This window comes from Pocillopora damicornis, chromosome 10 (genome assembly GCF_964200805.1).
Source record: "Pocillopora damicornis chromosome 10, jaPocDami1.2, whole genome shotgun sequence".
Taxonomy (NCBI): Eukaryota; Metazoa; Cnidaria; class Anthozoa; order Scleractinia; family Pocilloporidae; genus Pocillopora; species Pocillopora damicornis.
Genome location: NC_142679.1, coordinates 2,036,897 through 2,059,263, shown reverse-complemented (window position 1 = coordinate 2,059,263; position 22,367 = coordinate 2,036,897). Strand labels below are relative to the sequence as shown.

General features: G+C 39.4%; 2 protein-coding genes across 2 annotated transcripts; both read right to left on the bottom strand.

Moving 5' to 3' along the window:
- Nucleotides 1-295: 295 nt before the first annotated feature.
- On the bottom strand, nucleotides 296-11,741 carry LOC113670843 (kinesin-like protein KIF19). The gene is made up of 21 exons (XM_089184730.1): nucleotides 11,391-11,741; nucleotides 11,108-11,191; nucleotides 9,980-10,090; nucleotides 9,650-9,737; nucleotides 8,996-9,132; nucleotides 8,533-8,655; nucleotides 8,001-8,093; nucleotides 7,691-7,798; nucleotides 7,469-7,547; nucleotides 6,766-6,824; nucleotides 6,205-6,327; nucleotides 5,893-6,028; nucleotides 5,508-5,592; nucleotides 4,997-5,074; nucleotides 4,129-4,766; nucleotides 3,855-3,991; nucleotides 3,339-3,396; nucleotides 2,877-3,018; nucleotides 2,050-2,579; nucleotides 1,302-1,541; nucleotides 296-1,041 (listed from the first exon to the last, which is right to left on the bottom strand). Exons 1-21 carry the CDS (start codon nucleotides 11,433-11,435, stop codon nucleotides 779-781), a joined length of 3,357 nt encoding a protein of 1,118 aa, XP_089040856.1. The 5' UTR covers nucleotides 11,436-11,741; the 3' UTR covers nucleotides 296-778.
- Nucleotides 11,742-13,889: 2,148 nt separating this feature from the next.
- LOC113670832 (uncharacterized) lies at nucleotides 13,890-21,071 on the bottom strand. Its single transcript, XM_089184729.1, has 3 exons — nucleotides 20,933-21,071; nucleotides 19,109-19,799; nucleotides 13,890-17,369 (listed from the first exon to the last, which is right to left on the bottom strand). The coding sequence occupies exons 2-3, from the start codon at nucleotides 19,788-19,790 to the stop codon at nucleotides 14,635-14,637; spliced, it is 3,417 nt and encodes a 1,138-aa protein (XP_089040855.1). The 5' UTR covers nucleotides 19,791-19,799; nucleotides 20,933-21,071; the 3' UTR covers nucleotides 13,890-14,634.
- Between the last annotated feature and the right edge of the window lie 1,296 nt (nucleotides 21,072-22,367).

The following is a 22,367-nucleotide window of genomic DNA, read 5'->3' as shown; positions in this document are numbered from 1 at the left end:
TTTTCGCGCGCTTTTTCCAAACACGACGCATATATCGGCTACAGCTCACAATTTCATGTACTACCCTACTCCTATCTAAAACTAATACAAATAATAACAAGTTTTATCCAAGCCTAAAAGTGGAGCTCAAGTTACTTTAATCAACTGCCCCCTACTTTCTTTTAACCCTCCACAAGCTGAATATTTCATTTACAACAATTGTGGGACCAGACGCTTTTGAAACGGGGGACTGTACTCAAATCCAGATCACACGGACGAAGAGACCCTGCTGCTTATTTCAAACTCATAGACGAGAGGTTATTAACTACTCAGTTTATTTTAATTGACAACTGTGAAAAACGTACAGTATTTAACAAAGTATCAAACTATACATATTAATAAATAGCTTTACATTTCCTTTTCAGGATCCAAAATATAACCTGCATGAATAAATATCGGATCCTGCTATGTACATATAAACTGTGAACAAATCACTCTTGCCTTGTCTTCAATATTAAATATGCAGTGTTTATAAAACCTGAACTTGCTTATTGTCAATGCACTGTACAGTTCCATTAAGCGAACGATATTTCATCACAGGAAAATGGCTGTCTTCTCATTTTGTAACACAACTTCTGTGGGTACATCGAAGTCTCGTCATTTTGAGCTTCAAGAGCTTTCAGATCTAACTGCCATAGAAAAAGGAAGTAGAAGGTCTACCGAGTAGTGATATCCACTATAACTTCTACAAGTTCTTTTCTTGAAACATTTAGGACAGGACCTTCAGTAGCAGCTATAATTAACTTCTGCGCACACCTGCAGCCTGTTTGGAGGGACGCACAGCGATACCACTCACTGATAGTTCGTCGACGGATCTCGTACCAGTATTCGACGGCTTTTTCCTTGGTTTGAGCCTCGGAGTGGATTGGCTCGAATCCGTTCCGCTGATCTCAGGAGGAGCACGGTATCTCTTTTGGATAGTATGCCCTTTACCATAAGTAACTCCATGCTGATGGACAGTAGACGGCGGAGTCACGTTTGTCCAGAATGTTTGCACCTCTCCTGAGAATCACAATGACGGAAAAAGTTTACAGAGAGCAGCTCTTAATTAAATAATCATAAGGAAATAGAGGAAGAAGGTAAAGTAGAAAGGAAGAAGCGAAGATTGTGTAAAGGAGACGAAGCAAACAGGCATTGGGTTCAGTCTCTTTAAGAGCAGTTTCTTGGAGTGCTCGACAAAGGGAAGAAGGACCCTGGTAATAAGAAAACCTGTGGGGTGAACCACAAAAGGAAGAATATCATAAAACAGATAAAACATTTACCATCTAATGGATTACTAGCGGCAGAAACAGAAGGTTTCGCCGATGTTTTTCCACTTTCTGTATCTGAGATGGGCTTGGAGAGACTCGTTGCTCTGGCTTGTCGTGTCCTGATGGCTTTGCGTCCTTCTGTGCCATGTCCCCCATACATTCTGCTCCTTGTATTTGACTGCGCCAATGCAGCGGCCACTTTTTGTCTTGCCGCCTCTTGTAACTCTTCTTTACGAGTGCGCCGAGGTTTCACTGAACAAAAGTAAGTCAAAGCACATGGAATTAGCATCCTCAGCCTTTCTATTTTTTGGTATGAAAATTTTTTTGACTCTAGGTAGAAATCTGCTGTGTGGTGGTTACTAGCATCGCATCACACGGCGGGCCGAATAAATGACAGGTAGAAAATTGCTAATACAAAAGGAACATTTCAATAAAACTTTCTAAAAATAATTCAACACAAAGCGAAACTATTTCAGTCTTTAAAGACGCTATGTCCATTTGCCACTGACTTTGAATGAATTTAAAGTAACAAAGCCCATTGAGAAATCCAACCAGTGACCCTCCGTATTAACGTTGGAATACTCAACCACTAAGTCACAACGAATTCTTGAAAAGATAGTCCTAATGTTGCAAACGTTCTGTATAGTGTTGGGGTTAGTTATGTCGATAGGGCATAGCCCAAACATATAGAAACATAAATACGTCACTATCTGCTTCGTCCTTTACAGGAGTGAGTGGGTAGAGACGCCATAAAATTCACCTCTCAAAACTTTAGACTCATCTAACGATGCGGAACGTAACCTCTTGGGCTTCCTTTGAGGGGCATTTTTTATTTTGCTCCTCCCAGCCCCCTTCGGTTTGTCCGCTGGTGGCGCCTCTTCAGATGAAACGTCTCCTGTTCTTTTGTCAATTACAGACAAATCACTCATACTTCGCGAAGCCTTGACCGAGAGTCTTTTGTCCCTCTGTACACTTTGACTTTCGGGAGCTTGATCAGGCACGCGCATGTCCGTGACAGAACTAGACTTTGTAGGGAGCTCTCTACCAGGTCCTAGTCTATTATTGCTAGTTTTAGGACTCTTATCCGGGCCACCTCGACGGCGTTCAGCGATCTGAGCGATTTTTCGCGTTCGGGCAAACACAGGGCTGGCTGGGGTAGCGAGCTCCACCTCTTCGTGCAAGTCTTCCATTACGGAGGACACGGTAGGTGAACTGCGTATGCTTTCACCGTCGTCAGTATGGCTCAGAAGTTTTTTCGTTTTCTTGGGTGTGGGCAACGATAGAGGAGAACTAAAAAAAAAATCAAATGTAAGCATATATTTGCAATTACATTTTCTGGAACGCTTCCTCAGCAGAACTCTTAATCCTTTCACTCCCAAGATCTCATTGGTAATTCTCTTTACTGTCTGACATAAAATTCTTATGTTGTCAATTTGGAAAATTTGGTACTGGATTAACTAATAATCCCCTGATTGATATTTTTATTCTCATCACTTCTATGCTTGATATTGTACTGATACTGTAAGGAAAAATTCTCTCCTGGTCACTCATGGAAGATAAAGGGTTAAACACAAGAAGGTATGTTACCTGATTTCACGTGTGAACACGTCATCCGAAATCTGTGTGCAAGCAGAAGGTGTGGTACGTGACATCTTAACGGGTGAGTTTTGAAGTGACACCAGACGAGAAGGTGTCTCCTCACTCAAAGGCGACAACTTGCTGAATGTGACTGTAAAAGACAAGGTGAAGGTCACTTAGTTCATCCTGACCTAACAATGGAAACTTTGTGTGAAAATGCCACTGCTCCTTCTAGAGAACTTTGGACCTTCGTTGCGACACCGCAAGAGTTTCGTTGAAGAATTCGCGACAATCATTGGTTTAGAAAAATAAAAATCACCGAAAATTAGAACACTAGATTTAAAGGAGGTGGACCAGCACGATTCAACCAAACGTCAAACTTTTACAGGGAGATGTTCTAAATAGTTCCTATTCACAGAAATCTTTACAATCCAGTACAAGGGCGACTAGAATACTGCATATAGTACTTACATAACTTCTCTCGTGCTAAGGGCATCATTCGGCGATTTATTCCGGCAAGAAGTGAAGCCTGATGTAAACAACAACATAAAAAAATTAAATGCATCATTCAGGTAGACTCAAATGCGGACAAAAAATATTCTTCAGATGTGGATGACAAGATCTCACGCGTCTTTGCTTGCGACCTGCGATTTTCATAGGAACAGACCACATGCTGCCTGCAGTCGATCGATCTTTTCATATAAATTTTTTATGTGAGTTTTGTAACCTGTAGATTTTTCATTTCCACCCTTCTCACTGAAAAGGGTAAAAAAGAAAAAAGGGCTTGTCCTTGAAGGTCATCATTGGGCCAGTTAGGTCAAGGTTTAGTCTGTTGGTGCGGGAGTGGTTTCTACCTGTGGGTTGCCATGGATACCTATGGATTGTCTCGTGCCTACCATGCTAGGCTTTCAGGTACGAGTTCCCAAGCCCACAAGTAGCCGATTTTTTAACGAATGCCTGAAGTACTGTCGATCAAGCGCGGTTTACCTTTTGTAACGTGTTCAAAGAGCCTTCCCCGTTCTTCTGCTCGCTTGAACTGCTCTCTCGTTGCTCAAAGTCAGCTGATTGCTCCATGTACACATCATAAAGTGCTTCAAGCTCTGCAGAACACTGCGCTCCAGAATCTAACAGGCATAAGGAAAGGAATATGCATTTAATTGTAAATTGCTGAATTATAATTTTCCTTTTTTTCCGACAAGTTGCTGTGATTTTAGGCTGCACGATTAAAAAGCCCTATGTTACCATATTTCTGTAAGCTTACCGTTGATAACAGATCTCTGCATTTGAATAATTTCATCACACAACCGTTGCCGTGAATCATACTTGTTCATCTCCAAGTCCTTTTGTCGTAGCAAGTTCTCCCTGAGTAACGAGTTCGACTGGAGCTCAGCATTGGTAATTTCGAGCTCGTGAACCTTGCACAGAAGACCCAAGATTTCTCGATTCTCTTCGCTGCTTATCTTCTTGGGTAAGAGCTCTTCCAAAGCTTCAACCTCCTTTCGCGTCTGCTGAAGCTTTTCCTGAAGATCTACTTTGAGATTAGACATGCGTTTTTCCTCTGCAATCAGTGTTGTGATTTCCTCTCGCGCAAAAGATACTTCTTCAGGCTCTGCGATTTTTGCACCTTGGCGTGCTTCTGGCTTTTTATCCTTTTCGGTGTCCATGTCTTTGCTTTCAACATCTTCCACAGTGTCCATATTGGACAGTGTTGTCCCTTCGCGGAGGTTTTCGCCGAGGATGTTTTTGTCTTCTGCTAATGACCCATCGCCTTTCACTCTGTTTTCATTTTCGGAAGAAGCCGCAGTTCCCAAGTCGTTCCTCACCTCAGAAACGTTAGGTTTCCCAGATGAGTTTCTGGTAGTTTTACGCACACCTCTCCTGGCTTTCTCTTGTTCCCATCTACACCGAAATCGTGAAATTAGTGATAACGAATTCTAACACCCATCCTTTTTTCAGGTATATTCAGTATTTAAGGGGTTTCTTACTTAACAAATTCAAAAATTAGAGTCCCTTCCTCCTTCTTTATTAAGCCTCGCACAGAATTCTTCGAAATAACATAAAAAATATTGCATTTTTGTTCCCTTCTCAGCTACCCCCCCCCCCATCTTTTTAATTTTATGCACACTTACTCATCTATCACCAGCATGTATCGGTTCATGTCAAGTGAGATCTGCATGGCAGTGTCCTCAAGTTCTATCAATCTGCGCCTGAAATGTGACCAGCAAAGATACTTTCAGACAAGAACAGCACACACCAAACGTTAAATGGAAGATATTTCCGTTCCAATTTTTCTAACTTATCAGCTCAGTTGTACAGGAAGAGCTTAGCAGGTTCATTATGTCAATGGCATTTGAAGATCAATCAGAATTTCTGGCCGAAGTGTAAGAACAAATAGTCTTTCAACTTATCGTCTCAACGTCGATGATTTATTAGCTTATTATCACAATAAGTCAAAACACAGTCAACCTTGAAGTGGTAGGAACGCACGAAAATGTACGAACTGATACGCAAATTTTACTACCGACAGGAAATTGGGACAACGGAACTAACATTGCACAAGAGGTATCCCTCCAAATGTCAAGTAAATATGTCCATAATTCGTATCTGTTTTGAAGTTTGCTCCAAATCGTCTTTACTAACCTGATATTCATCTGCTCTTTAAACGTACTGACGAGTTGGTCCCGCAACTTATTCATCGCTTCCGGATTCTTGCCTTTTTGTTGCTCTGTCAAATTACCACAAAGGGAATTAGGTCACTTTGTTTTTACCTTAGATCAGTAATTTGAAAATCATAGTTTCTTTGCCAAAGGAGAAGTTAAAAAGTCCTGAAATTTTCCTTAAAAATATTTAAAAACTTGGGAGCCGAGCACACTCGAGTCCCTCGATCTTGTGGACAGTAGGAAAAGGAAGGAGGCCATTGTGCAAAAGACACAGAACAGCTAGCTCCAGGCTTTCCAAATGGTTTTTTGGCAAATAAATAGGCATCAAATTCAAAATTTTTCAATAAAAATGGAAGCCAACTTACTTGAACTTTCATTACTTTTGTCCGCATCATGTTCAGAGATTTTGAGTTTGAGACGAAATATTTCTTTTCTTAAATCAGCAATAATGTTGGTGTACTGTGCAATGTGGTAGGATACGCTGAACTGATTTGGCTTCACCTGTCAATTAAATCAAAATGTTGTAATGAGTTTATGAAATATTTGAACCCGTGATAGAGCGTTTTCAAGAAAAACACAGTATTGTATTAACATGCCTCTGACGTTTGCTTCAAACTTGGCTCGGGAGACTTAGCGCTTGTACAAAGCAATTGCGTTTCGAAAAAAGTTACACTTACATTAGTTTTTATGTTCTTGGCCCTATCTGCATACAGGAGTGTGTTGCGAGTTTCCTCATATGATCCACTTGCTGGACTTGCATGGGCAATCATGACTGTGCGACAGTTACCACCCAAAGAATCCTAAATGTAAAGATAAGATAAAAATGTTTTAGGAGTGTCAGACTACTTGAAAGAAGCCACATTTAAATCTACTGAAAGCAGAAGCATTCTAGTGCATTTTGTTCCACATGAAAGAGCACCGAACAGCAGGCTAACAGCTTTTATTATTCTCCATGGAATGAGAAGCTTATCCTTGCAAAGGGATCAACAACTCTCAGTATGTTAACAATCCAGCCTAACTTTTTGGGAAATGCTGCAATAAGCAAGTCTGTTATTCTTCTCCTTCATTTTAAGGCTAAATGGCGGGGGTTAACCCTCTTGCTTTCAAGAACGACCAAACTGGCTTTTTTCTAAATAACAACAATGCAATTCTAAGCATAAGAGTTGTATGAAAAACAATGGGGAGAACTCTTAATTGAGCTCTGGCAGCAAAAAGGTTACATACTATATGAACTGTACCTTTAAAAGTCTGGTCAGTTTGCTATCTCTATAGTTGACATAATGCCCTCGATTTTCACCTGAGGAGAGTCAAAGAAAGGCAAGACAACATTCAGTATTCTAAAAATTATTTTCTGAACAATTATCAACTTCCTGGTTGCTCAACCAGAAAACCTGTGTAGATCTTAAAATTGATAATATTAATTTTTGAAGAATACAATGCAAAAATCGATAATCAAAGAAATACAGAAAAACAATATTTGCATCCAAGAAATTTCAGTCAAGGGTGCATATATATCATTATCATCATCATATTTTATTTGCGTTATTTACACAATACAAAAAATTTATTTACAGTGGTTATGGCTAGAAGGCGAGGAGACCCAGGAAACCACTGGGCTTATGGGAGAGCCACCTCACTTACATTAATAAATAAAGTAAAGAAAAAGTGCTGTGAATGTGTGGCTAGGCCAATTCAGTGATTATTTAAGTAAAAACTCTTCCATTTTTGTCTTAAAATGTAAAAATGTATAATGTATATAGCTTGTGTAGCAGGTAAGCAAGAACAAAGAACAAGTGGTAAGGAGGGACCGATGCAAAAGAAGAGAAATAAAGTCAATATACAGCTCTGTCCTCCTCTGATCAGCAAACTGCCATCTTTGCCAAGGAATTGCTACACAAGCTTACAAATGCACCACAGTGCTTCCATTACTGCATTACTTACTTAGAGCATTGATGCAGTTTCCCAAAGCAAGTAAGGAACGGTTAATATGTGCCCCTTCTATCATTCTCTTACCACGATTCTGGAATCAAAATAATTTCTATTATTAGAATTTAAAACAAAATTTTCAAAAAAATCTAAACCACAAGATATTCTCCACACTACTAAAAAAAGAAGCAATGAATGCATTTGCATTGGCATCATCAACAAAGAAAGCCTGAGTACCTTAGTCTGCGCAGCCCTCTCAGATCCAGCCAAATCAATCATAAAAAGTTTCCCCACTTTGAATTCATCAATAGTGTTCTTCACACGACTCTTCTGAGTGACTGTTACCTAAAAAATATTGATAAAAATTGACACTGTGTAAAAAAATAACATCTCAACCAGAATGAAGCATAAAATGGATTCATGCTGGACACATGACAACACTCCTATTTGCAAACTTGGTATAAATGTGCAAGTCTACATGAGCCCTTTAATAAAGAAAAACAATTTAAATTTAGTATGGTACAACATATAACATCTTAGTCCCTACCTGAAGGATAGCATGAGATCTTGAAGAGGTTTTGTTGGCAGCAGTAGGTTCACTTGTTCTTTGTTTGTTTCCCATCATAAGCAAATCCATAACCTAAATTTGAGTGATAAAAACAATATAAAGATAATAACAAAGGACTATACAGACTCAGGGAGAAAATATTGACAAAATCTACACAACTCTGGTCAAGTACAATCCAAAGGTAGATATGGTCACAAATAAAGCACACCATCAGATAACCACTTTTAGCCACAGTCAACCTTTTGACTCCCAAGATTTTATTAGTAATTCTCCTTACTGTTTGCCATATAGTTCTTGTGATGTTAGTTTGGAGAATTTGATACTGGATCAACTTATAGTCCCCTAATTACGATTTTTTCTTTATTCTCATTACTCATCTGCTTGACATTGTATTGATATTGTAAGGAGAAATTCTGTCTTGGTCACACATGGGAGTTACATGTTAAGGGTTAAGTGTCTGTGAAGTGACGTTACAACATTGCTTACAGGGAAACAATGGTACTACATTTACCTCGCTTGTTTTCTTGGCTTGAACTTCTGAGATACCAGCCACTACGACTCCTCTACTGTCTTCCCGCAGTTCAAGATAACCAGATGATGGGTTCAACAAATCGCGAATCATTTCATTATAGATCTAATGGACAAAGAGTGTAAGATCAGCTTTTAATCCTAACAGTAAAGATAAAGCAACAAGTATCAATCACAACTGCAGATGTGAATAAAATGTCATAATACTGATTGTTAACAATGGAAATATCGCCACAAGACACTGGTCAATAAGACATTAACTTAAGGAAAGAACATTTTATTTATGTGCCTTCTCAGCCAAACCTTCTACCCTTGCTTAATAACTTATTCTCAAAGCTATGTTCATGTAGGGTTCCCTAATATAAATTTTTGGTCCATCATAAAACAAAAAATAAACTAGGAAAAAACAAAATGAAGATTTATAATATTATATATTTCATCCTTACTTCCAAGTATGACATTGACACTTTGTATTTCATATCTTCCTTAGTCCTGTCCATTGCATTAAAAAGATCATTCAAGGCACGTGCCATAATACCAGGCTCTCTGTCAGTACCCAACATGGTGAATGTTTTCCCTGCACCTAAACAGGAAAAATCAAAACATTTCACCTTAAATTAAATATCTTAAGAAGTGTTAACCATCAGTTCAGTTTCTAATTCACAGTGATTTAAAAGTGTTTTTTATTACTTTTTATTGAACTATAAAAAAGTTGGTAAATTTACAGAACATCCGTAATTAAAAAAACTTTGTGTTCTAAAAAGTCTTAAGTTTTCCTTTTTCCTCTCTTTGTATCCTTTACAGATTCCCAAACATTTCACTTTTAATAAATTTAGGAGATGATGATTGTTGTAATTTTTCTCTTAGCACAGCAAAATCAATCCACTAGCTCAAGCCAAAATTTTTGCTGCTATGTTATCATTAGACCATTTCTAACACTAATAAAGGGGATAAGTTTCTACAGAAACTGTGGTGCTGTGTCAGTGGGAGAGTATAGCAGGTAATTTAGTGTTAACAAATGAGTTGAAAATGTAAATTGGTCACCGTAAAGAGTAAAACAGCTAGTAACTAACACTAGTTAAGTACATGTTACAGTTTACCTGTTGCACCATAAGCAAACACTGTAGCATTATATCCCGAGATGACGTTTTCAATCAGAGGTTTTGCTACTTCCTTGTATACATCAGCCTAGGAAGAAATATATCATTAAATGTTATAAACAAACAAATTATCCTTGTAAGTACTATGGTAGATGTCTCAATATTTAGAGGAAAGAAAAAACTACCAAAGAATGACATTGACTACTACTTGGCTCCCCTCTGGCTTTGTACTTAACTAAAAATGTGTAAATCCACTTTGTCTTTGGACTCCCAGAAAGATGGTTTGAAATAATTCTGTTAATTAGAGCTGATCATGAAACTCTAACTAACCTGATTTGAATTTTGGCCAAATGCACAATCAAAAATATACTGCTTTTCTCTTGATCTGTTTGCTCTGAGAATATCATCTTGGTCTTCATTGGGATCTTTCAACACCACCAGCTATATCAGTACAGAAAAAGAAAAATGTCATTAAAATTTGGAAAGCTTGGTAACCTATCTGACCACCTAACTCAAAGAAAAACAATCTTGCAATTTGCATTGATCATAATCAAAAGGTAAAAATCACACATAAGTTTCTGACTGTAATACCTATAACAACAATATTAATAATGAAATGATAATAAAAATAAAAGCAAGAAGAGGCCAAAGAAGATGGCCTTCACTTGGGCTTCCAAAATGGAAACGGAGAGATAGTCAAGAATGTTTTTTTTTTACTCTAGCATACTGGCCATAACAGTGTTTGCCATATCTGTGACCATGTCAAGCTTTCGATTAAAATACTTTCCATAACAGCTTTGACCATTGCAGAAGGACATAAGATTGTGTATTGTTTGCTTTTAAGGGCCTTAAAAAAATTATTCTTGTCCTTAGAGGCAACTCTGTTTTTTAGATTGTTGGAGCCTGACAATCAGCCCCTATGCAAAGATGCCATGGAAGACACTCAATGACCACAGGATAATTTTGCACTTGGGTTCTTCAACAGGAAGCCAAAGTAATAATATTTATAACAACAGTAATAATAGCTACATGTCCTGGGAAATAATGATACCACTGATCAGCTTACATTTTGAAACACAAGTAAATAATAATAACAATAATAATAATAATAATAATAATAATAATAATAACAATAGTAATGATAATAGTAACAAAAGCTATGATAATGTTGAGGACATTTTAATAGTTCAACCTTTCTTTCTTCCTTCCTTTAGCTTAAGATATCGTAGGCAGAGTACAAAACCTTTCATTGTAACTCACACATACTTCAAGTATGTAGGACATATATGTTATCGATTGAACAAAACTGTTGAGTAGCACCCACAGAAAAAACGCGCTTTCAATTCAACTCTTCTTCAATGCTTTTCGAACACAAACGTGACTTTCCCAATAACAGAATGGTTTAATTGTGATGAGAAATCACTAGTGTTGTCACAGCTCAATTCAAGAAACACGTACGTTTTCGTCCAAAACATGCACAATTTCGGTGCAGCTTGCATCTTCGACTTCGGCGCCATTCAAAGGCCTTACTCTAACAGCAACCTTTGAAAACAAAAAAAAAAAACATACAGAAGTTGAGTAAGCTACCGACAAGAACATCTGCAAAAGTTTTGATAAGATCGACCCAAAGGCAAAAGCTTTCTACTTTCACATAGATAAAGCTGAACGTATTGCACATTGCATTAAAAGCTGTAAGACAGCAAAACAGCGTATTTTCGCACGCGAGCAAACATTTACTTACCATCAAGTTATGAGAGCTTTCCTTCCCTTTTTCCTTATCTGTCATGATGACTTTTCAGGTTACTTAATAGATATTTGACGTAAAATATGAAGAGCGAGACAGCTTCAAGCAAGCCACAACCGCTCGAACGTTCCCTCCGTCTTTGAAACAGTTCAACATCCTGGAATTCGATTCTTTTTTCGCCAAGTGCACGAGCTTTCGAACAAGATAAGTTAATCTATTACATTTTGAACGAGATCGGAGCGAACAAAGCACGCTTGTGTCACAAGGTTCACTTCGCAAATTACTTCCCTCTTCACCTTTGTTGTCTGAAATCTACTTCACAAGTTCGCCTCTGCGCATCAATCAACCAATCACAGGGTAGATATTTGTTATTTATTGACCGCTTTGTGACATCATGTATTGACGCGTTGTCAAGGTGACAAAGCAATAACAGCATTATATACGACCAGATGGGATCAATCAAGAATTGTGGATAAGAAGGAAAGAGTTTTCGCGGGAAGAACATTTATTTATTGAAAGAAACCAGCTGGTACGCGAATCCTTTAGGTAGAAAGGACCTGAAAAATACATATGAACCTCTAGAACATACGCAGTTCATTCGTCGAGTAGTATTGCAATTTGAGTGCTAAGCTTTCTGCTTCCCAGACTTGAGCTTTTTCATTAACCGCAAAATTTTATCTTATGACGCGTAAGACAATAAAGCTGCAAAAACAACGATGAAATAATTATTATGATAATTTTTAAAACGTTTTCCAAGAAACCGGGAAATTGCGTCTGCTGCCTTTCTGCGATTAGATTTCAAAGAAAAAAAAGGAAAAGTGCCAGTGATCTTACTTATCGCTGTGACTATAATCGAGACATAATTTTAACGTTTCCTTTTATCGATGACTTTTACAATCTCTTTATGAATGTGTAATGTCTGTTTCTTGGGCGGCCGATTTGCTCCCTTAGGCGTCATTTACTTCCTCGTTTTACGCTGTAGGAGGTAAACCAAATGAGTTCTCCAAGCGGAAATCATTTTTTTTTTTGATAAGCATCGTAATGAACTGACGTTTACGTAGATGGTCTTTCAGACAAATGATGGCGTGTTTTCAACACTATCTCATCCTTTTATAAACATCATTGCTCACAATTTCAATGTGGGACGATGATGTTTTTTATTTGTTCAGTCTATCACCTGACAGGTTACTCTGCGATACTAGGAGCGGACTGAGTAAAATGAAAGTGAGAGCGATAGCAAATTCCGTGCAATATTACTTACGGCACCCGGTTGGCGGTACATGTTGAGGCATGACTAGAGCACTCAACAGAGAGTTGTCACAAAAGGGCAATATTTAGCACATTGTTGTCAGCGAGAAAAAGTCGAGTCAGTTCAACTCAGGCATCGTCTCAGTCATATTCATTCGTAAACTTAACTATTCGTAGGATTGATTCTAACTCCAATTATATACTTCCCTAAATATGCACAAGCACAAAATGAACCACGGTCTTGGAGAGTGGAATTATCTCTCGGAGCCATCAGTGTTACGACATAACATGATGTTCAATTAAAAAAGGAAAATCATTTCCAAAATTGGACAGTGGTGTCAACATGCAGATAATAAATTTCAACATCAGATACTTGTGTCCAAAACTGGAAACTAGTGTCCAGAATCGGACACAAGTGTCCAAGTGTCTAAATAAGACAAAAGTGTCCAAATAGGACTCTAGTGGCCGAAATCAGACGCTAGTGTCAAAAAAAGGACACTGATGTTTAACATCAAACAGTACTGTCTACGATAAGACGCGCGTCTAAAATCAGGAACTAACGTCCTAATTTAGTCACCAGTGTCCAAAATAGGACACTAATGCCCAAAATCGGATTACAAACTCTAAGAAGGGTTCCTAAGCAAAACTCAGGGAGGCCACTGCCCAATCAGGTTGAGGGGCTTTGGAAAAGAGATGTAGACACATGACATTTTATGGATTCAGATGTTTCGGGGCGGTATTGGGATTGAGACTTAAGCTACGTTCACACAGTACCAGACAAATTTTCGACCGGTGGAAAATTCGTGTGTTTGGGCGTTTCGTTCAAATGGAACTACGCCAAACGTACGAAAATTTGGACGCCCAAGCGTTCAAAACTTTGAAGACCAAAATCGAGGATGAATTTTTGGGCGATGCAGTCAATAATTTGAGCGCCACAGTGTAAACACCTTAAACGTCAAAATTTTTGTACGGCGAAGGCGTGGCTGCATGGATGCGTGGTAACTAGGCTAAAGAACATGTTTACAATTTTATACGGGTTAAGAAGCGTTCTACGCATCAGGATAGAGTAAAACACTCAAGAATGCCGCAAAATTTATCCTGTTATCAGTTCCATCTGAACAGAACGAAACTTTCACACGGTTTCGTGTATACAGAATGTCTGGTCGAATCTTTCGGCTGGTCGAAAATTCGTCCGGTACCGTGTGAGCGTAGCCTCAAGCTCTTTCTTGTATTTTTTTTATAGTCAGGTATTGAGTTTTCAAGGTTTTCCGGCTACCTTGTCTCGGAGAGTTTGATCGAGGTATCGATTCTTTCGACACTGCATGTGACCTCCCTATGATTTGTTTCCTCCTGAACCTACGTTATTCTGGCCACCAAAGGCCAAATGCGCAATCGTACGCAGCGGATCATACAGTCACTGCGGTGTTACCAAAGTAACTTTACAAGTTGTGTGTGAGTGCCATGAAAGTAAAGGGAATTACGATCAGTTTCGATTTAAATATCCTTAGTAACTTTGTAACCGACCATACAATTAGAGTGACCACTAAAAATGACGTAACAACATCCCTATCAATGTTGAGGAAAAAAGTTAGTACCGTACTCGGTATAGGTAAATCTCTAGTAATAATCGACACCTGGGGCAGAATCTCTCTCCTGGTGCGCAAGTTAATGTTCCACCGAACTAACAGCGAGGAAATACATACATGTTTCAGATTTAAGCGTATTATCCTTAATACTTTAAGGCTTAAAGTTTACTAACACGAATTCGGTACGCCTACAAACAGAAAACAGACATCCGAATAGTTTGCATGAAGAACTTAAGCTTACAGTGGTAACTTCCATCCCTGCACTTCATGTACCTTAAAATTCATAGACTTAAAAATGTGCTCAGCATGCGTAATTCAAGGTCTACTCATTTCTCGCCTGACGTATCGTTCGACTGTTCTTTGTCAACAAAACAACGTTTATTTAGGGGAAATTTAACTGGCAATGTTCACTGCTTCTGAATCAGTTTAATATGGCAATCAATTCGCGGTGGAAGGAATCCCTGGAAACCAGCTTCGGATAGTGCTTGAATTCCAGATTGACCAATATTGTTTTCTCCTATGTCTAAATGAAGCAATGTGCTATTTGTTTCTCGAGCCTCAGCGAACGCCCTTGCACCAGAGGATTGAATACCGTTTGCTGCGATGGACAGGTTAATCAGGGTTTTATTTTCTTTAAGGGCCTGGCAGAGTGATTTAGCTCCAGAATCTTCAATACCATTGCTTGACAAGTTAAGAGTAGCCAGTCCCTTATTCATTTTAAGGGCCTCGGCGATTGACTGAGTACCTACAGGACCAATACCATTCATCGATAGATCAAGACGCGCCAGAGCAGAGTTCACTCCAAGACCATCTGAAAGAAGCTGAGCACCTCGAGCTCTGAGCTCGTTCTGAGGCAAATTCAAAAACACCAGTGTTTCGTTGACTTTAAGAGCTTCAGATAGAAAATGGGCCCCTGGCGCTCTGATATTGTTTCTTGAGAGAAATAAAAGTTTCAAAGTTTTGTTCACCTTGAGGCTTTCAGCGATTAATCGGGCACCACCCACACTAACTTTGTTTCCCTCAAAACCAAGTGATATCAGGGATGAATCCACTCTCAGAAATTCAGCGATAGAACGGATGCTCTTCTTGGTTATCATCTTCATTTCAGATAAGTTCAGATTGGTTAGGGTGGTTCGATCCCTAACGGCTTTAAGGAGCGACATAATACCAACATCATCTATGCTTGTCCCTGACAGATCTACCGTACCGAGCGTATTGTTTATTTTGAGAGTTTCACAAAGAGACAAAACCCCACGGTTACCAAAACTTAAGTTTCCTGCCAGGACCAGAATCTCCAATGTGGTATTGTGGCGTAGACTCTCTGCCAGACATATGGCACCACGGTCAGTAATTCCATTTGCCATCAGGTTTAAACAAACCAGGGCTTTATTGGCCTTTAAGTACTCCGCCAAAATCCCGGCGCTATCATCTTTCAACATATTGCCAGCAAGGATTAGATCACGGAGGGTGGAGTTTACCATAAGCGCGTCTACCAATTGCTGGACCCCAACTGCGCTGGTAAGTTTGTTTGTTAAGTTGATTTGTACTAGGGTTTGGTTGACTTGAAGGGTTTTAGCCAGGGAAACCGCACATATGTCTCCAGGAAAATACAATGGCAACGGCATACTGAATTCCTTCAGAATGGTATTTACTCTAAGGGCCTCAGCAAGCAATAGGATGTCACATCTGTTGTCGAAAATAACCAATGTGTGGCGCTGCAGTTTTGTTCCTAACAAGTGCAACAACTTACTTGACAGAGTAGAACTTGCTACTGAACAGTCCCTTATGCATTTTAAGGCAAAATACAATAAGTAATTTGCATGAAAGTCCGGGCTTTGATTAATGTTTGTGACTATGGTGTTCATGAAACATGTAGCTTTCTCTTCACTCTTGAGGCTGATAATTCCGAATGCAAAGAAATGGGCGAGCTCATACTTAAAGTATGACCCATCTTCTGGAAATAGCATTTCAGGGCTTAATTCACCACTTAAAATCTGGCTCGCCAAGAAATAACCTGCGAAGAAATCTTGAAAACTCCTGTGAATAAATGCATAATCCAAGGAAGGGCGTCTTTTGCTGCGAATGGTGTGGACTGACAGGAATTCAAATACCGGTATTTCATTTGCTGAACCTCCAAGTTCATTTCTTTTGAAGTACATCTGATCTTCTGTCAAACCTTTCCAGGATAGTCGTCCCAGTCGCTCTACGTCATATTTGTGGAAGTCAATCAAGTCTCCTTCTACGTCAGAGAATCCTTTCTTTTGCCGAAATCGCCTTAAAACGCAGCTAGTTATTTCAAGATAAAGCTCAGTTTTGCTTGAGGGCAGATCGCCTTCATAGTCTTCACACAAGAGACAAAGAAGAGCTGTCGTCAAAGGATGCATTGTCAGTTCCAAAAGTTCTTTCTTGCGTCTTGTCTCGTTTATGAGCCTCTGACCCAATGCTTCCCGACCATCGAAGTAACGAGTGATGAAGCTTCGAGAATGCTCTGTAGAGAATCCTGTGATGTGTAGTAAGGTGTCACAATACTTGCTCACGCTCATCCCAGCCTCCTGCCTGGATGTAAGAATGATGTGACATTTTGGAAGCTCTCTACCTTGAACAAGGTCAGTAAACATCTTCGAAAGATTTGATGGAGCTTCATCCAATCCATCAAGTACAAGCAACACCTGGGATTGATTGGCTCGGATGAACTTGAAGAAGTTCTCTTTTGCGTCCTCTTCAACATCTTTAGGAAGAAGCTGATCATCAATAGCTTCCCATATGCTGCCTGACACGTCACAGCATCTAAGGAAGAGAAGCAATTTCAAATTGGGAAAAGATACATCAGTTTCCAGATCATTGGCCCAGTCACATGCCATCTTTTGACAGTAGGTTGTCTTGCCCATCCCTGGTTCCCCCTCAATCAGGACAGTCCTGGGCTTGGAACAATCTTTATGAGGTCTGAAGACTCCCGTTGTACTATCTATTTGCTCTGCAACCGATCTCCCAGCTTTGTCGCGTGTGACAATGGTCAGCTTGGTAAATATGTCGTTTAGGTTGAAGTTGAACTCTTCACACCAAGGAAACGGTGAGAGCCGACCTTCACGAGTTTTGTAGAGGTTGCGGATGGTTTCTATGAGGTCATGTGACACTTCAAATTCTAAAAAGGAGATAATTTCTGTCAACATAATATTAGGGTATGACTGCTTAAGACACAGCTATGAGCATTGATAATACATGAAGCTTAGAGAAACTTCCATTGAGCACAAAGGAGCGAAGGTTTGGGAAAGCAGGATTAAATAAAATGAAGGGAAAAAAAGCAAAACAAAGGGATGGATGGCAAAGAAAGGGGAAGATAAAAGAAGAGAACAAAAGTCAGGAGGATTAGTCAGAAGAGAAGAAAAGAAGGAACTAACAGGAGGGGGAAATGAATGAAACAGAATGAAAATATGGAATGAAAGGTAAACTAGGGAAGTAGAATGAGAATGAGAATGCCAAGAGATGAGAGAGAGTGAAAGGCTCTGCAAGCAAAAGGCAGAAATGTAAAACAAATGAAATGTAAACTATGCTATAGTTTAGGTAATTCCCAAAGGAGAAGAGAAGAAAGGATAGGGGAAATGAGGGAAACGAAGGGGAAGGGAAGAAAGTATAAGGTAGAGGAGAAGTTGAGGGGAAGGGAGAAGAAAGGAGAGGGGACCAAAAGAAAGAAGGTAAGCTAAGCTGAGGGAAGGGGGGAGGAAAGAAAAAGGGAAGAGATGGAAGAACAAGAAAGGGAAATCAAAGTCAAAAGTGGGTTGGAGATAAGAGGGGAAGGGTTGAGAGTAGAGGGGAATAGAAGAAAAGAGTGAGTTGAATAGAAATGGGAAATGAAGAAGAGGGCAAGAAGAAAAAGGCAAAGAGGAGAAGGTGGGATTGAAATGGGAATGGGCTTGAGGAGGAGCAAAGGGGAGGAGAAGGGATTACAAGAGAGGAAAATGAAACTTAACCCATTAACTCCCAGAAGTGATTAATGAGTAACTTCTCCCTACAATATCCATGCACTTTTAAGCAGACAGGTATTAAGAATACTCAAATGTATCAGGTAGAAGTTGTTACCTTGATCTAACACCAAATTCTCATAACCTATTTACAAGGAAATGTGTAGCAGCTAGAGAGGAGAATTAACAATCAGATCTTGGGAATTTTAGGGTTAAGAAATGGTTGGATAGAAATGGGGAATGATGGAGAGGGGGGGAAAGGGCAAAGAGGAGGAAATAAGATGAGAGTAGAGGGGGAAAAAAGTTAGGCAAGGGGTGGGTACAGTGTAGAATAGTGAAATGGAAGAGAGGAAAAAAAGGGAGATGGGATGAGAGGAGTTGGGAGGAAAGGAGAGCAAAGGGGAAAATATGGGATGAGAGGAAAAGGGATAAGAAAGGGGAGAAGGGCAAAAGGGGAGGAAAGGAGTAGAATGGGACTAGGGGAGATGGGAGAGTAAAGGGGAGTAGATTGAATGAGGGGGAATGAGAATTGGGAGAGAGGTGGATAGAAGTAGGGAGGGTAGGAGAGGGAATGAAAGGAGAGAGAAGAGGAGGAGAGGATATGTGAGAACTTACTGGAAATGAAAGGTGAGAATAACAGAGGAGAATAGAGGGAAGGAAAGTGGAGGAAAGGAGAATGCAGGTAAAGAGGAGAAAGGACAGAGGAGAAGGGAGAAGAGGAAAGGTGACATCAGGGAAAGAAAGGGGTGGAGTACAGAGCAAAGAGGAGGGGCACTGAGAAGGGAAGGGAGCAGAACAAAGGGAAGGGGAGGGAAGGCAAGGACAAGAGAGGGAAGGAAAAAGGAAAAGGGAAATCTAGCTCCCACAAAAGTTTAAAACCACAGGGAAAGCTTGACTATCAATTAGCATATCAGAAACATACCTTTTGGTTGAGATTTACTTGTTGATACCTTTAATTCTGCAAGTTCCCTTTTGATTTCTTTCAGCACATCCTTGATGTTGTCTTCATCCTTTTTCCACTGTTTTAACATTTCTTCATAATGATCGGCAATTTCAGGGTCCATGCATTCATTTTTTAAATTATCAATTGCAGATTCATATTTAGCTCCTCCAAGACTCACAAGAGCATCTCGTATGTCCTTCCAATAGGCATTAAATGTTGCATCATCCACAGAAGCCTGGTCAGCATGGCCATACACAGTGTTTCTAAAATATTTCACCCTTGCAATGTTAGCCTCGGTGCTCACATCTGCTGCAGGTGGAAGTGCATCCCAGCCTGTTGCTGGTGGACTCAACCCACAAATGTTCCTCAGAAGGACTGTCAAAAGTGTGATATCAAAGTCTCTTGAGGATACAGAGGAGCGTATTACAGGGTATAGCTTTCCCCACTGAGTGGCATTTAAGACTCTCCGATTGCGAAGTGCCTGCAGTGTGGAATGATGTGTTGTTGTCAGGTTGGTATGAAGACTGGCAGGTGGATGTATTTTGTCAAACGTGTCCCTAATCACTAAGGATCCCACATCAACCAGAAGTCGACAAAGTCGCGCATAATTTGTGGTCTCTTTAGTGGAGGAAAATGATGCTGGATTGCCAGCTGTGGCCATTAGTCCTGCCTGAGATAGTAATTTAGCCATGTTAAAAGATTATTCAATATTTTCTTAAAGTAACAAACCTTCCTTGATCTTTATGGGAGTGAATGAATAGACTAGAGTAGTCCCTCCTTTTGCAAAGTTCATCACATGCAACAAAAACAATTAGCGCAAATGAAAAAAAAAACTAATTGATTTAGTGCACTAGGCAGACTTCTGAAAGTAGGCTTCTCTTCCAGAGGTCTGCACAGTGCACTGACATCAATTTCTTTTTTCACTGATTTTTTGTTACTTATGTGACAAACTTAGACATATTCAATATCATGAAGACAAAACCATTGTCATCCACTTCAACGGAGATCAGTTCAAGGGGTGAGTGTAACAAGTCGTTGTCAGAAGGTGCCATGAGAACACGATTACCGTTTCATTATGATAGAGTTAAAAAATATCAACTCATCATACAGAAATTTTACAATAGCTTTGAAGATGATAAACCATCTTCCTTTTTTCTTCGGAGTTAGGTGTTCTTACGTGTTCTTAAGTGCTAAAATATCGTGCCAAAGTCCATCACTAAAGCAAAAGCATGAATAATACTGAGTAATGAGAATGTTGTTTATATGAAGATTGAGTGGAACGGCAGCTTAACTTTTGAAAACTTAGATGTATATGTAGTTTGACACTTCTTTCTAATTTTTTTAAATTATCATTTAATAGTACGTAAGTAAAATTTTAAGGCTACTCGGTAGAGGTAAATACGGTGACAACTAGGATTACATGCATCCACAGACAAATCAATATCAAACGACACCGTCGACGAAAACAAAAGCAAAACAAGCAGGTTATGGAAAGTCAAGCAATAACAATTAGAAAGGTTACTTCAAATTGTTTTTGCCTCCAAGGTATATCAGATATGCTACTTAGAAGAAGAAGAAATCTTTATAAAAACATATATTTTAAACATATATTTCCTCCTTTCCAGACACATTAAATCAGATCAATTACATGAACCTGAACGAAAGAAGAATCGAACGAAGAATCGAACACAATGGTTCGAAAGAAGCACCGTAATTAAAATTAGGAAAGAATAACCAAATGTTGCATTCACAATCACTTTCTTCGACGGTTGGCCAACAAAAAGAAGATTTACAAAAACAAACCTGTCTCCTCACGAATACAATGAAAATTACAGGGAATTGTCGCTGTTAATCGTTGAACAGGCCATATTTCCTGCTGCCTTCGCTCTGCCTTGCACTGGAACTCTCCCGTGACGTGTTTGAGTGACACTGTTCGTCTGGCTCATGCCCAGTCATGTCTCATATAACCAGGGCAGGTGGGAACTTGAACTGATGATGTTCCTTTCCTCTATTTTTATTTTCACTACGTTTCTTTAACTTGCGTCATCTGTGATAAAAAAATCTCGGCTAAGTCGACTGTCAGTTCTGAGCTGAAATTAGGGACAAGTTTATTGTGAGAACATTATACTCTCTACGTAAGCCTTAACGATCCTTTTCGTTTCGTTTTGGAGTCGACTCCCTGTTTTCGTGCGTAATTGCCACTCAAGCCACCCTTAGGAGTCACTCTAGAATTGGTTTATGCCCGCACTAAAACATATCAGTGATATTTATTTCAGACCTTTCAAAATATGAGTGAAGTTATTCGTTGTATTTCACCTCAATTTCATTCTATTCTGTTGAGAAAACAACGCCAAGTGTACGCCTATTCGGCCTTGTATTGTTTCCCTAGCTACCCACCAGAGAATAATACTGGTACATTCACTGTTTTTAATGAGCTGTCACTGACCAGCCACGACGATCAACTACAGTGCGCTCGGTTGTCGTCAGTTACGTTCTTTTAATCTCTTTCTCTCAAACCAACGGCGTAATACCAACATCTATGTATTTTACGTGATCTTTATGAGTTTAGAAGAAGGTAACTTAATATTATAAACTGAGTTGATAACGTAAATTGGCCCCCGTAAAGAGTTTCAAAGCTGACGTTTCGAGCGTTAGTCCTTCGTCAGATCGAGTGATGAAGGGTTAACTCCCGAAACGACAACGTTGAAACTCTTTACGGTGGACAATTTAAGTCAGCAACTCAGTTGATAATATTAAATTACCTCTTATACTTTCCAACCGACGCAGCACCACAGTTTCTTTAGAAACTTACCCCTTCGTAAATTAAAAAAGGTTCATCAGACAAAGCTGGAGATCTCTGCAAGCTCTTGTGACCTGGCTTTTAACTTATCGCGTGAAAATGTCTTCAACCCTCAAAATTAAGCAAAAAGCAAACTGACTTGTTCAATACGAAATGAAAGCAAATTTTGGTGCAGTTTGCCCAAAGAGTCCGGAAGATCACCGATAACGTTTCCTAACAGGTTAACCTTCGTCGTAACCGCATTTAGTTTTAGGGGTCCAATGCTTCTAACACCGGTGGGACTCCCTACCAGATTCAGACTATTCAGGGCAAAAAATTGTTTCGAGAATGAGATAAAGACAGCACCCTGGCATCATGATCACCAACAATACTGTCTCATGATTTAATTTAAATTTGTCAAAGCAGTAAAAAATTTAAAGGCATCCAAGGCTACCAACC

Bases quoted from the DNA above. Each gene is read 5' to 3' on its own strand.
- LOC113670832 (XM_089184729.1), bottom strand. From the start codon at position 19,790: ATGGCCACAGCTGGCAATCCAGCATCATTTTCCTCCACTAAAGAGACC. The intron at 17,370-19,108 runs GTATGTTTCTGA...TCTCCTTTTTAG, and splicing joins AAGTAAATCTCAACCAAAAG to AATTTGAAGTGTCACATGAC.
- LOC113670843 (XM_089184730.1), bottom strand. From the start codon at position 11,435: ATGACAGATAAGGAAAAAGGGAAGGAAAGCTCTCATAACTTGATG. The intron at 9,133-9,649 runs GTAAACTGTAAC...TTTCCTGTTTAG, and splicing joins GTTTGCTTATGGTGCAACAG to GTGCAGGGAAAACATTCACC. The intron at 7,799-8,000 runs GTAGGGACTAAG...AATATTTTTTAG, and splicing joins GATCTCATGCTATCCTTCAG to GTAACAGTCACTCAGAAGAG.